This window comes from Barbus barbus, assembly GCF_936440315.1.
Source record: "Barbus barbus genome assembly, chromosome: 49".
Classification (NCBI taxonomy): Eukaryota; Metazoa; Chordata; class Actinopteri; order Cypriniformes; family Cyprinidae; genus Barbus; species Barbus barbus.
Window position 1 is genome coordinate 4,223,113 of NC_136727.1, and position 13,016 is coordinate 4,236,128.

At 41.4% G+C, this 13,016-nt stretch overlaps 1 protein-coding gene across 1 annotated transcript; it reads left to right on the forward strand.

The window, feature by feature from the left end:
- Window positions 1–922: 922 nt before the first annotated feature.
- Window positions 923–7,861, forward strand: LOC306867882 (uncharacterized protein). Its single transcript, XM_079413817.1, has 7 exons — window positions 923–1,031; window positions 1,878–2,195; window positions 2,798–2,929; window positions 4,222–4,376; window positions 6,574–6,909; window positions 7,055–7,167; window positions 7,385–7,861. Exons 4-7 carry the CDS (start codon window positions 4,343–4,345, stop codon window positions 7,403–7,405), a joined length of 504 nt encoding a protein of 167 aa, XP_079269943.1. The 5' UTR covers window positions 923–1,031; window positions 1,878–2,195; window positions 2,798–2,929; window positions 4,222–4,342; the 3' UTR covers window positions 7,406–7,861.
- The last annotated feature ends 5,155 nt before the right edge of the window (window positions 7,862–13,016 follow it).

Here is a 13,016-nt window from a genome sequence, read left to right on the forward strand (position 1 = left end):
ATATAAAACACTGAAGAGGCGTAATAAATAATTGGTTGGGTTGTGGAAATGGAATCCCAGCACGCATCCCTCCGGTCGAAAACCAAAAAAACAAATGCACAAAATTGAAGCAAAAAGTAATTAATTTATTAAAGAATAACAAGTGAAATAAAGAGTAAATCTTCAGGGTGTCCAAAAGGCCAAAATAACAAACAAAACGAATATAAAAAGAAAAGAGGGGAAAATTAATAACCTAATTAAATACCAAAAGAAAATACATTTATCTTACCTAACTCCCTGCCCAAAAACAGAGATCAAACAATTTCAAAATAAACAAGGCAGGACACCCCTACGCTCCACATTGTTAAAATGGTTTAGACATAGGAGAACGGGTCAGAAGTTTACACAAGATGCACATTTACTAAAACGAAAAACAAAATCTCTAAAACACAATTTGATCATCGGCCGGAGGAGGGATTCCGGAGCTCTCAACCCACGTGCGACCGAACCAAGAATGAGCTCTTCGATGAGTGTCAGCAGCGTCCTTTTAAAGACCCCGCCCCGACTAGGCAACCAATGGCTGCTTACATCCCATGATTGGAGAACCTGTTTTGGATTAGAGAAATCAAGAAAAGAAAAAGAACGCAAGCAATAGAAAACAAACTAACACAGGTCGTAACAGATGTAAATTGTTTATCTTTATTGTATATGTCCATTATTGTCTTATTTTTGTAAAAAAAAATTTGTAGTAGTGCAATTTCAACAAAACTTTCCACATTTACCATCTACTGACTAATAAATATGCAGAAGATCACAAACATCGAATAAACAAGCATTTCATAATTTCGATGTAGTCAAGGTTCTCTTTGGAACATGTCGAAATAGGCTTATTACGTGACACACCCGCTTTCTCAAGAAACCACGTGACTTGGAAGGTGATACAAGTCTCATCGGTGCCCTGAAGCAAAGCTGTTGAGGTTTAGACTCGGTCAGAAGTGAAATCAGTATGAGGAACAATACCTTCCTTTTTTGGGTTTTATTACTCGCGAACGGTGAGTAACACTTATTTTATGTTAATTTAACATTTTAAATATAAATCGGAAACAAATTTTTTTATAGACAGTTATAAAAATAAAATAAAAACTCAAACGTAACTTACCTATAAGTTTTTCATAAATATATGGCAATTCAAACACAAGCACTGTAAGGGTATTTTTGGAGTAAGTCGTTTGTGCATGTGTGTGTTTAGTAGTGAATAGTAGAGGGCTCAGACAGCCTGTAATATTCTGAGCGTTATTATTTTACATAAAAACTTGCTGCAACATGAACACGTGTAGCCTACTGTTTAAACGAAACAGAATAGAAAAACAGAAATAAGTTACTCTCTCAATCAGTAAGTTTCTTGAACTTTAGTCCGATTAGTCTGTCGCTCTCATTCAGCGTGCGGCTATACGTCTAATAAAAGTAGGCATAGGCCTATATGCCATAAACTACCATCAAGCTTGTCTTTTGCCGTCTTTGTTATGGTGATTAGTGTTGCTTTTGATTAACTGAGACACAAAATATAATTTAGCATTGCACAAAAACATGTAGCGTTGTGCGAGAATATTGTAAGTTGAGGGACTGACCTTAAATGAGCTCATAATATCCCATCTGAACTATACATCATTGTGAAAGAAAAGGGTCACTTCAGAGAACTGCTCAAAATCATGAAACTATATTGTCACATATAGTGTAACGTTGTCATTTCGCAGTACCAATACAGGAATAGAGCTGAAAACAAACAATATATTGCCTGAAAATTTGCTGTCATTAATATACTGTATTTAGAGCACAAATATTACAATATTGTATATGTTTACAATATTAAATATAAACTGTTTCTGTTTGTTCTTCAGGTGTGTTTGGTGTTGATGCAGATGAAGTGTCAGTATCAGTGATGGAGGGAGATTCTGTCACTCTACATACTGACGTACCAAAGGATACTAAGGTAATATGGAAGTTTGGTGATGTAATCATAGCTAGAATGAATGAAGCAGATGGAAATCCCTCTACAAATGATGGTCCCGGTGCGATATTCAAAGACAGACTGAAGCTGGACAAACAGACTGGATCTCTGACCATCACAAACATCAGAACTGAACACATTGGACATTATAGTGTAGACATCAAGAGCATAGATGCAAAATTGAAGACATTCCAAGTTACTGTCCATGGTGAGTAATTCATGTCAATCACCTGTGGACAGTTTAGATGCTGTGGAATGATTATTGTTATTTATTTATTAAAGAGATAAAAACAACAGCAGCAACTGGCTAAAATGAGTGTAGTGTGCTAATGCTAATTCAGAGCAAAATGTAAGTAATTTCTTTAAAGTATAAGTAAGTCTTCGCATTATACAGTGAGATTTGTTATTTTTGTCAACTTTAAAAAGAGAGAGAAAAAACATAGACTGTCTACATAGAAACATAGATGTTTCCATGTGTTAAAAAATACATTTTGTACTGAATTAATTGATCTTTTTTTATGTATTTATGTTGCCTTTTTAACCACATTAATGTTAGGGACATTCTAACTCTAAGAAATTAAAAGCTTTTTTAAAAAAAACAAAAACAGTAATTATAAGAAAGTTTCAGTAAGTGTGTTTGAACCCTTTCTGGTATTTTGTATTTTTCAAGCAATAAAAAAGCTGTAGTTGTACCATCATCAGTCCTCTGCACATGTATATTTCAAGTGTTATGTGAAAATTACTTTTAGCATTATAAGTGGTTTTAAACTGCGTCTTTTTGTTCTCCTCATGTGTTTGTTGTTGAGACAGATGTTGTGGAGTCAGTGTCAGTGATGGAGGGAGATTCTGTCACTTTACACACTGGTGTTACTAAATTACAGAAAGATGATCAGACACTGTGGAAGTTTGAAGATCAAGTCATCCCTATTGCTCACTTAACCTGTTAACAGTCGCCCCCACTAGTTGAGCTCAAACTCAAACCTGACATACACAAACTAAAATGGTTACAGTTTATCAACCGTTTGGATTACAGTCATAACTAGAGTCTTCTTAGAAAGACGTTAGTTATCAGTTTGCTGTGCAGTGGTCAGAATTCTTTACATTAATACAGAAAAAGAGTAAGAGAAGACTAAATATTCTAGAACATAATCATCCATTAATCTTACATACAAGATTTTTAGGAATAGATATATGAAACAGTCCTAGAGCAACTTAAAAAGCAATCACAATAAAGCCACAAGTATGAACAAAATAAAATGCAAATTTATGAAGTGAAGTGACATTCAGCCAAGTATGGTGACCCATACTCGGAATTCGTGCTCTGCATTTAACCCATCCAACGTGCACACACACACAGCAGTGAACACACAGCAGTGAACACACACCCGGAGCAGTGGGCAGCCATTTATGCTGCGGCGCCCGGGGAGCAGTTGGGGGTTCAGTGTCTTGCTCAAGGGCACCTCAGTCGTGGTATTGAGGGTGGAGAGAGCGCTGGACATTCACTCCCCCCACCTACAATCCCTGCCGGCCCGAGACTCGAACCCGCAACCTTTGGATTACGAATCCGACTCTCTAACCATTAGGCCATGAGATCTTCCCTTTAAAGAGGCACCGCTAAATATGAGGTACATTTGATCTGTTTGTTTGAGCATCCAGAGTGACTCTGACTCTGAGAGTGTTCAGAATGACTGACCAATCAGCGCTGCAGAAAGAACGCGGAGGGCGGGGTTATTTTGTACGTGAGACCCTCAAACATGATAATATAGTGTTTTACCTTTGTAATACCTCCTAGAGTGCATATTGTGTGTAAAACCGACAGGAATTATAATTCTCTCTGATGATGTTACATAAATGAGGCAGAATTAATCGATATTGATTTTAAAGTAACATTTTTGAACTAAAGAGTCTTAACTGATTTTATGCTCTAGATTATTGCCTTTAAAAATATGCCTATATTTGCATGATTTACTTTGTCTGTCATCTTCACTAGATAAAAACCTTTCAGAATTATCAAAATTAATGTTTCATGTATTGTTATGATCTCTTGATACGAATTAAAACGAGGTTGTGGCTGTGACATTGTGGCCGTAAATATTGAAGCTTGAGACTTCAGGCTTTCTAATGATATGTTGCTTGCCAACGTTAATTAGGATTTTAATGGTAAAAGCATGCAGTAAATGTAAATAAACAAACTTAGGGACCAGTGATGGTCTCGAGCAAGTTAATGGATTAAGTAGTGCTATTGACTCGAGATGGAGTAACATTCATCTGAATGATCAAACCGGAGATCTTACCATCAATCACATCCGAAGCGATCAGTCTGGAGATTATAAAGTGGAGGTCAACACCATCGGTATGATCTTGCACAGGAAGTTACGTATTAATATTGGTGAGTAGCCTAAACTTTCTATAAATTTTATAAGTAAATGTATACTATAGGCCTAAGTAAACAACATTTAATGTTGTAGACAGGGACATACATTTTTAGGTGGCGGATTTCTGTTTGTTTCTCTGGGGCCAGTCATTTACACTTTTAATAGCCTACTACTGTCTCCAGCAGGAAAAATAGCCTACCATGTTGAAATTTCAGTTTAAATTCAGAAATTGTAGTATATAACATATATATATATATATATATATATATGTGTGTGTGTGTGTGTGTGTGTGTGTGTGCGCGCACATTTTTCTGATAAATGAGGGCATCAATTTGTATAGTGACACAGGCATGACATATGTATTACAAGGAGAGGGTGACTTATGAGGACATTTCCCCATGTCCCCACTTTTCAAAGTATAAATCATACAGAGTGAGTTTTCTGGGGGGAAAGTAGAAATCTCCTGTGAGGGCTAAGTTTAGGTGTAGGGCAATAACACATACAGTTTGTACAGTATAAAAAACATTATGCCTATGGGATGTTCCCACTTTTCACAAAAACAAAACGTGTGTGTGCATGTGTGTAAAGCTGATATGTTTGTAAAATGGCACAGCTTTTTAAATATCTGAAAAAAAAACTATTCTGCATTCTTCTGTGATAAAAACTGAAAAAAAAAGTGTTATATAAACAAATCATAAAATTGTCATGAAAATATAAGAAAAACATTATAGAATACAAATTATTGGTTATTGTTCAGCAGTGTATTTGATTTAGCCAGTTAAAAATAAGAAATAAGAGAAAAATAAAACTTGTCAATTAAAAAAAAAAAAAATAGTACACTTGGCATTTCTGCCTCCCTCTTTTTTTAAAATGATGGCTACAATCTTTAAATAACGCTGGGAATATTTCAAGCTAAAACGGCTTGCCATACTATAGTTTTGGTTTCTACTGTGAAAGAATGGCCCGGTTCAGTGTTGCCACCTTGTAGAACCTGTGCATACAAAGTACACTGTAGAAAATAAGTGTAATTTTAACTGTAAAATTTTGTAAAAACGCTTAATACGTTAACAGTAAGTTCCTGTACTATATACAGGGAAAAACTGTAAAAGATCTAACCAGACATTTCATGTAATTTTACAGTAAAATGCTGTTAATTGTACAGTTTTTCGAAGTAAAAATAACAAATCAATGTATAATTTACAGTCAAAAACTGTAAACTGATATTCCCAGAATTCCCTGCATGACACTCCACATTTGAAAGTAGTTTTTGTTATCAGTTATGTACATTTGGGCTTTATGTTACATCTTCTGTTGTTTAATGAAAGTTTATTGCATTATTTAAATATCATGTGCGTTACCACAATGGTGTTTTGTCTTTGCATGAATGACTCTGTGCACCTTCTATATATTAGTATATACTTCTGCTTGTGGTGAAGCTACTTGTGATGAGCTTTGATTCTTCATGTGGCTTTCTCTTTTACCACCTGCATTATTATGGTGGTCGTCAGTATGTTAAAGGTACAAAACAGATTTTAATAGCAGCGTGCGTTGTTGAATTTACTGGTTTACATTCAAATTTTCTTGTTTGAAAATTACAGTTTTATACTGTAAATTGTACAGTTTTGTTCTGTAAATGTGTTTACCGTTTTTCTGTATTTTTTTACAAAATGATTCTGGCAACCACAGCTGCGAAAATTATTTTGTAAAAACTACAGAATGTTTTGTTATCATCTAAAATGTTAATATCTTGTTTTATGTATATACAATACATATGAATATACTATGGCAGTCTTTTTTTCCCCTATTTTTTATTTTTACTTTATTGTACTAAACATGAATGTAAAACACATCTTTGAGGAAATACAATTAATGGTAGTTTGGGTATCTTGTTTATCTTATTTATTTTCATTTAAAAACAACAGAATTTAAATTGCATCCATTAGCAACGATTAAGCGCATGAGCGTGAAGCACATAATATCTGCCTTTGATCTCGTAGGTGTCTGATCTGTCCGTATTGACTGCACTGCAGTTGTCTACTCTAGTCTACTATCAAGACGAGTCATTTGGAAATTTGATCATTAACAGCACACTTTCCTCATAAAAATTATTTGAGGAATCATTCATGTCTGGTGCACAAATAAGTTTTGTGTACTATATTACTTGGTGTTAAACCTCTCAGTTTAATCTCTGGGAAACTGTTTGTTTTCCAGATGTGTTTAGCAAAGAGGAAGATGGAGTGAAGACCGTGTCAGAGATAAAGGGATATCCTGTTCTTCTACACACTCATATCACTGAAATACAAAAAGAGAATCCAATAGAATGGACATTTGGACCTCAAAACATCTCCATAGCAAAAACTGATGGAAAGAGCAACAGTATATCGTATAACTTCAATGCTGTGCGATTCGATAATGAATTGTATCTAGATATTCGAACTGGAGATCTCACCATCAAGAACTCCAACAGTGAAAACGCTGGACTTTATCAGCTAAAGATCATCACCAACACATATACCATACAGAAGAGATTCAGGGTTACTGTCAGGGGTGAGTTGCTTCAGTGTCTTATATATATATTACTGAGATAATAAAAGGAAGCTCTGCCTGTGTTAAAACAAATATATAATTCAGATGTTTATATTGTTTGTTACCAGACCCACATTCACATGAATTACTGTCTTTATCATTACAGATCCGCCTCATTCAGGTGCTGCGTCAGGGATATGTGGTGCTGGTGTTGGTCTGGTGGTTTGGGCTGTAACAGTTTTTTTTGCTGCAAGACTTGTAGACAGCCAAGGCAAATGTGTAAGTATTACATTCAAATCATAAATCAAGAGCTAACAATTAATTTATTTAGTCATTAAAGAAAAAGTTTATATTTTTTGTTTGTTTCTAAAATTCTACACAGCTAAGGGGACGTTAATGTTAATATTATCATTATTATTATTACAGCTATTATTTATTCATTACTATTTTCATTTTTTAACTTTTTACTGTGATTCTTCCTGTGTTTTTATAACAGGTTTCAGTGAATATAAAGTGAATCGCTCTCAGGATCAACATGACAAATGAGGAGAAACAACAGTTCATGATCACTGTAACAATATAAACTTGGGCTTTGCATTACATAGTAATAATCAGTATCAGCATACTAATTTTTTATATATATATTTTGACTTTTTTTTTTTTTGCTTCATGCTTGACTACTAGAACAAAAGGGAAGATTGTAGTCTGAAATGTTCAAGTTACAAAACTATTCATTATTTTTTTCCAATATAAAATAAATCAACATACATTTATCTTTTCCTTGTAAACCAGCAGGGTTTGGTTGCTTGAAAATATTTTTTCTTTGTTGTGTAATCTTAAGGTTATTTGCATGGGGATTTGTGATAGGTGCAAAGTATAATTTCTGTACCATTCAAATGAAAGTTAATGCTTATGCTGTGCTCATACATATAGATCTATGTACAAATACACAATAAAGCTGATCAAACTTGATAAAAATGATATTTTATGGTGTCAGAGTGAACTGTCGATGGTTGGTTGGTTATCACAGATGCACACCGGGTAAGAATCCTGCTTGACAGAAGCCAAATATTGCTGTTGATGATGGACTCACTACAGTGAAGCTGTTTTGTGGAAATCTGACTTAAAGGAAAATAATGTCTTTGCCCATTTACCTATCAATTTGTAACATATCTGTTTCTGTTTAGTTTCCTTTCTGCCCTTATTTGGTTTTTCCTGTTTTAGTTCATGACCTAGTTTTGTTAATTAGTTATATTCTTCACCTGTGTTTGATTAATCATCTTGTTTCCTCATTTGTTCCTCTCCCTTTATAAGTCCTCAGTTCTCCCTCTGTGTTTGTCCGATCTTGAGTAAATATAGTGTCTTAAGTGTGTTGAAGCTGTTTATTAAAGATTCCTTTTTTTGTTTAGACCTTCGTCTTGTGCCTCTGTGACTACAACCACTGACCGTTACAGAAGATCGGACCAACACAGAATATGGACTGCGCCTACCTGCCTCCCGAAGAAAGACTCCTCCAGATCGCACAAGAGGGCCGCTCCATAGAAGAGTATTTGGAAGATTTCCTCCAGCTCGCCCACCGCGTGCCATGGAACGATGGCATGCTGAAGGTTGTCGTCTGGAGCGGCCTTGATGACAACCTGTTCCTCCAGGCACCACCTGCCTCTACCCCGGGCTCCCTGAAGCAATACCTGGAGTTGGTGCTATCCCTCGCGGGGTCCTCTTACATCGTGGAGGAGGTTTATACAGTGCAGCCACCGCCTTCGACGGCGATGAATGTTCCGCCCGCGGCGAAGAGGATACCGCCGCAAATGGCGATGAACGTTACGCCGTCCGCGGCGAAGATGGTTCCGTCCAGCCCACCTGAGTTCCCGCTGGTTCCGTCCAGCCCACCTGAGTTCCCGCTGGTTCCGTCCAGCCCACCTGAGTTCCCGCTGGTCCCGTCCAGCCCACCTGAGTTCCCGCTGGTTCCGTCCAGCCCACCTGATTTCCCGCTGGTCCCGTCCAGCCCCGCACCTCCCGTGCGCCCTCTAATGTCCGCGCTGCAAGAGCGCCCTCTGACGTCCGCGCTGCAAGAGCGCCCTCTGACGTCCGCGCTGCAAGAGCGCCCTCTGACGTCCGCGCTGCAAGAGCGCCCTCTGACGTCCGCGCTGCAAGAGCGCCCTCTGACGTCCGCGCTGCAAGAGCGCCCTCTAATGTCCGCGCTGCAAGAGCGCCCTCTAATGTCCGCGCTACAAGAGCGCCCCTTTGAATCCGCGCTGCAAGAGCGCCCTCAAGTATCCACGCTGCAAGAGCGCCCTCAAATGTCTGCGCTGCAAGAGCGCCCTCCTGCATCTCCGCTGGTCCCATCCAGCCCTCCTTCGTCTCCGCTGGTTCTATCCAGCTTCGCGCCTCCCGTGCGCCCTCAAGTGTCCGCGCTGCAAGAGCGCCCTCCTGCTTCTCCGCTGGTCCCGTCCAGCCCTCCTTCGTCTCCGCTGGTACTATCCAGCTTCGTGCCTCCCGTGCACCCTCAAGTGTCCGCGCTGCAAGAGCGCCCTCAAATGTCTGCGCTGCAAGAGCGCCCTCCTGCGTCTCCGCTGGTCCCATCCAGCCCTCCTTCGTCTCCGCTGGTTCTATCCAGCTTCGCGCCTCCCGTGCGCCCTCAAGTGTCCGCGCTGCAAGAGCGCCCTCAAGTGTCCACGCTGCAAGAGCGCCCTCCTGCATCTACGCTGGTCCCGTCCAGCTCTCCTTCGTCTCCGCTGGTTCCGTCCAGCTCCGCGCCTCCAGAGCGCCCTCAAGTGCCCGCTCCTCCAGAGCGCCCCCAAGAGTCCGCTCCTCCAGAGCGCCCCCAAGCGTCCGCTCCTCCAGAGCGCCCCCAAGCGTCCGCTCCTCCAGAGCGCCCCCAGGAGTCCGCTCCTCCAATGTGGCCCCCAGAGGGGAACTTTCCCAAAGAAATTTTGGGGGGGGGCCATATAGTCTCAGTCTGTGTGGCCAGGCCAAGGGCCAAGGCCACGGAGCACCCCGATCCGCCAAGGCCGCCCAAGGACCCCGATCCGCCAAGGCCGCCCGAGGACCCCGATCCGCCAAGGCCGCCCGAGGACCCCGATCCGCCAAGGCCGCCCGAGGACCCCGATCCGCCAAGGTCGCCCGAGGACCCCGATCCGCCAAGGCCGCCCGAGGATCCAGATCCGCCATGGTCGCCCGAGGCTCCTGATCCGCCAAGGCCGCCCAAGGACCCCGATCCGCCAAGGCCGCCCGAGGACCCCGATCCGCCAAGGCCGCCCGAGGACCCCGATCCGCCAAGGCCGCCCGAGGACCCCGATCCGCCAAGGCCGCCCGAGGACCCCGATCCGCCAAGGTCGCCCGAGGACCCCGATCCGCCAAGGCCGCCCGAGGATCCAGATCCGCCATGGTCGCCCGAGGCTCCTGATCCGCCAAGGCCGCCCAAGGACCCCGATCCGCCAAGGCCGCCCAAGGACCCCGATCCGCCAAGGCCGCCCAAGGACCCCGATCCGCCAAGGCCGCCCGAGGACCCCGATCCGCCAAGGTCGCCCGAGGACCCCGATCCGCCAAGGCCGCCCGAGGATCCAGATCCGCCATGGTCGCCCGAGGCTCCTGATCCGCCAAGGCCGCCCAAGGACCCCGATCCGCCAAGGCCGCCCAAGGACCCCGATCCGCCAAGGCCGCCCGAGGACCCCGATCCGCCAAGGCCGCCCGAGGATCCAGATCCGCCATGGTCGCCCGAGGCTCCTGATCCGCCATGGTCTCCCAAGGCTCCAGATCCGCCATGGCCTCCCGAATCTCCAGTCCTGCCATGGCCTCCCAAGGCCCCGGATCCGCCATGGTCTCCCGAATCTCCAGTCCTGCCATGGCCTCCTAAGGCTCCTGATCCGTCCTGGAGGCTTCCCTGTCATATCCTGGTCCTGCTCCAGCCTCCAGGACGCCCGCCCCCCCTCCCCGATGTTACTGTTACGGTGCGGGACGCACCTTCCGGGAGGGGGAGATACTGTAACATATCTGTTTCTGTTTAGTTTCCTTTCTGCCCTTATTTGGTTTTTCCTGTTTTAGTTCATGACCTAGTTTTGTTAATTAGTTATATTCTTCACCTGTGTTTGATTAATCATCTTGTTTCCTCATTTGTTCCTCTCCCTTTATAAGTCCTCAGTTCTCCCTCTGTGTTTGTCCGATCTTGAGTAAATATAGTGTCTTAAGTGTGTTGAAGCTGTTTATTAAAGATTCCTTTTTTTGTTTAGACCTTCGTCTTGTGCCTCTGTGACTACAACCACTGACCGTTACACAATTAGCCACGCAAATCAATAGTAAAAATATTTTAGGAGCAAGATGTTTGTCCACTCAACAGAAACCACATTCGTTTGAGTCAGTCTGTCAATAAACTGATCAAATTAACCTCAAACCACAACAAATTTAACTTTGACTCAGAAACAGAGCTGCTAGCTAGAGTTTAAAATGCCTTCTCTTGCAAGAAGGGGGAAATATTTGACAGCTTTTATTTCGCTGTAAATCTGTGACATTCTGTGAGAAACACTGTGAGATTCATACACTCTAAACCTATAATCTTATAAATCTGGAAAAAAAATCACACATGATGGAGTGTGTGTTTTTTATGTTGTCAGGGGTTTTTTGTTTCTTTATTTTACTTTTCATTCCATTCACTTTGAATTTCAATGAGACAATGTGGATCACTTGTTTTAACATAAAGATTCTGTGCTCATGGGATGCAAGTCATCTATAAGGATAAGTTCTTTGTTCTCAGTTCTTGTGGTTTATTTTCAGCATCTTCTGTTCACTTGTGTTACAGACCCTGTCTGAACAACATAAACAGCATAAACAGAGCCTCTGCCACATTTCCAATACTCACAAAACATCCGAAGCAATCAGTACGGAAAATATGAAGTGGAGGTCATCTCCAGCAGAATGGTTTTACACAGGATATTCCGTATTGCCTTTAGTGGTGAGTGAATCAGACTAAGATTTTGTTGAGTCTCGTGAACGCTCAGTTTAGATGCTCAAATGAACACTTAAATTTAGAATAAACCAAACTAAACAGAACCAATGTTATAGAGACATGACGGCATTTTAGTGAAGCATTTAAGGTGAAATGTTGTTGGCTTAAATGTAGGCTACACCTCAAGTCCTCATTTGAATGTGGCACAACAGAATTCGTAGCAGTGCTGGAAACTCTTGCAAGAGAAATCAACCACAGCTTCAAAAACAAGCCTAATTTTATTAGGCCTATATATATTTGTTTTATCACCAATATTATTTATTATCAACTGTTTATTATCAATAAATGAGCCTGCAATAAACCACTCTGAGTTTGAAGAGTGAAAACAGAAGTTATTTTACAAAAATCATCAAACTGCAACAAAGGGGGATGGATGTTACATTTGATAAGGATTACTCCGACACAGGGAGTAGCATCAACTTATTGTACATTTTTTTTAATTAGCCTCTCGTTCTCCAGACCCAAGCAAATGAACACATTTTCAACACAGTCAAACTCGATGCATCACTGAACACTAACTCATTATCAAACAACACTTCAATCTGAATTTTATGGGATATTCTCCAAAATGGCGCTATGGTGACGCGAAGGAGCCAAAAATTTGAATAAAGTTGTTCTTTATTCTGTTGGTTCAGTTTGCATTGATTACATGATCGGTGTATTCTTAATCTGAATTTAAAAGGCTCAAAATGTGAAATTCAGGTGAAACATTCAGGCATGCATGCTATAAATGAAGTGCAAGCGAATGCAAGGCACATTCAGGCTACCTGTCAACATGGTCTCAGTATCTTTGCAGTAGAGCTGATCAGATATTTTAAAAGTCTGTTTGGAGCATTCACAATAATATGAAAATGAACGCAAACTGCTTTCAGACCCCTTAAACAAACTATGTTTGAAAACACACTGATATAGTGTGTTTTGATATAGTGTGTAGGAAGTCGTGGCCTAATGGTTAGAGAATTGGACTCGTGATCCAAAGGTTGCGGGTTCGAGTCTCGGGCCGGCAGGGATTGTAGGTGGGGGGAGTGAATGTCCAGCACTCTCTCCACCCTCAATACCACGACTGAGGTCCCCTTGAGCAAGGCACCGAACCCCCAACTGCTCCCCGGGCGCCGCAGCATAAATG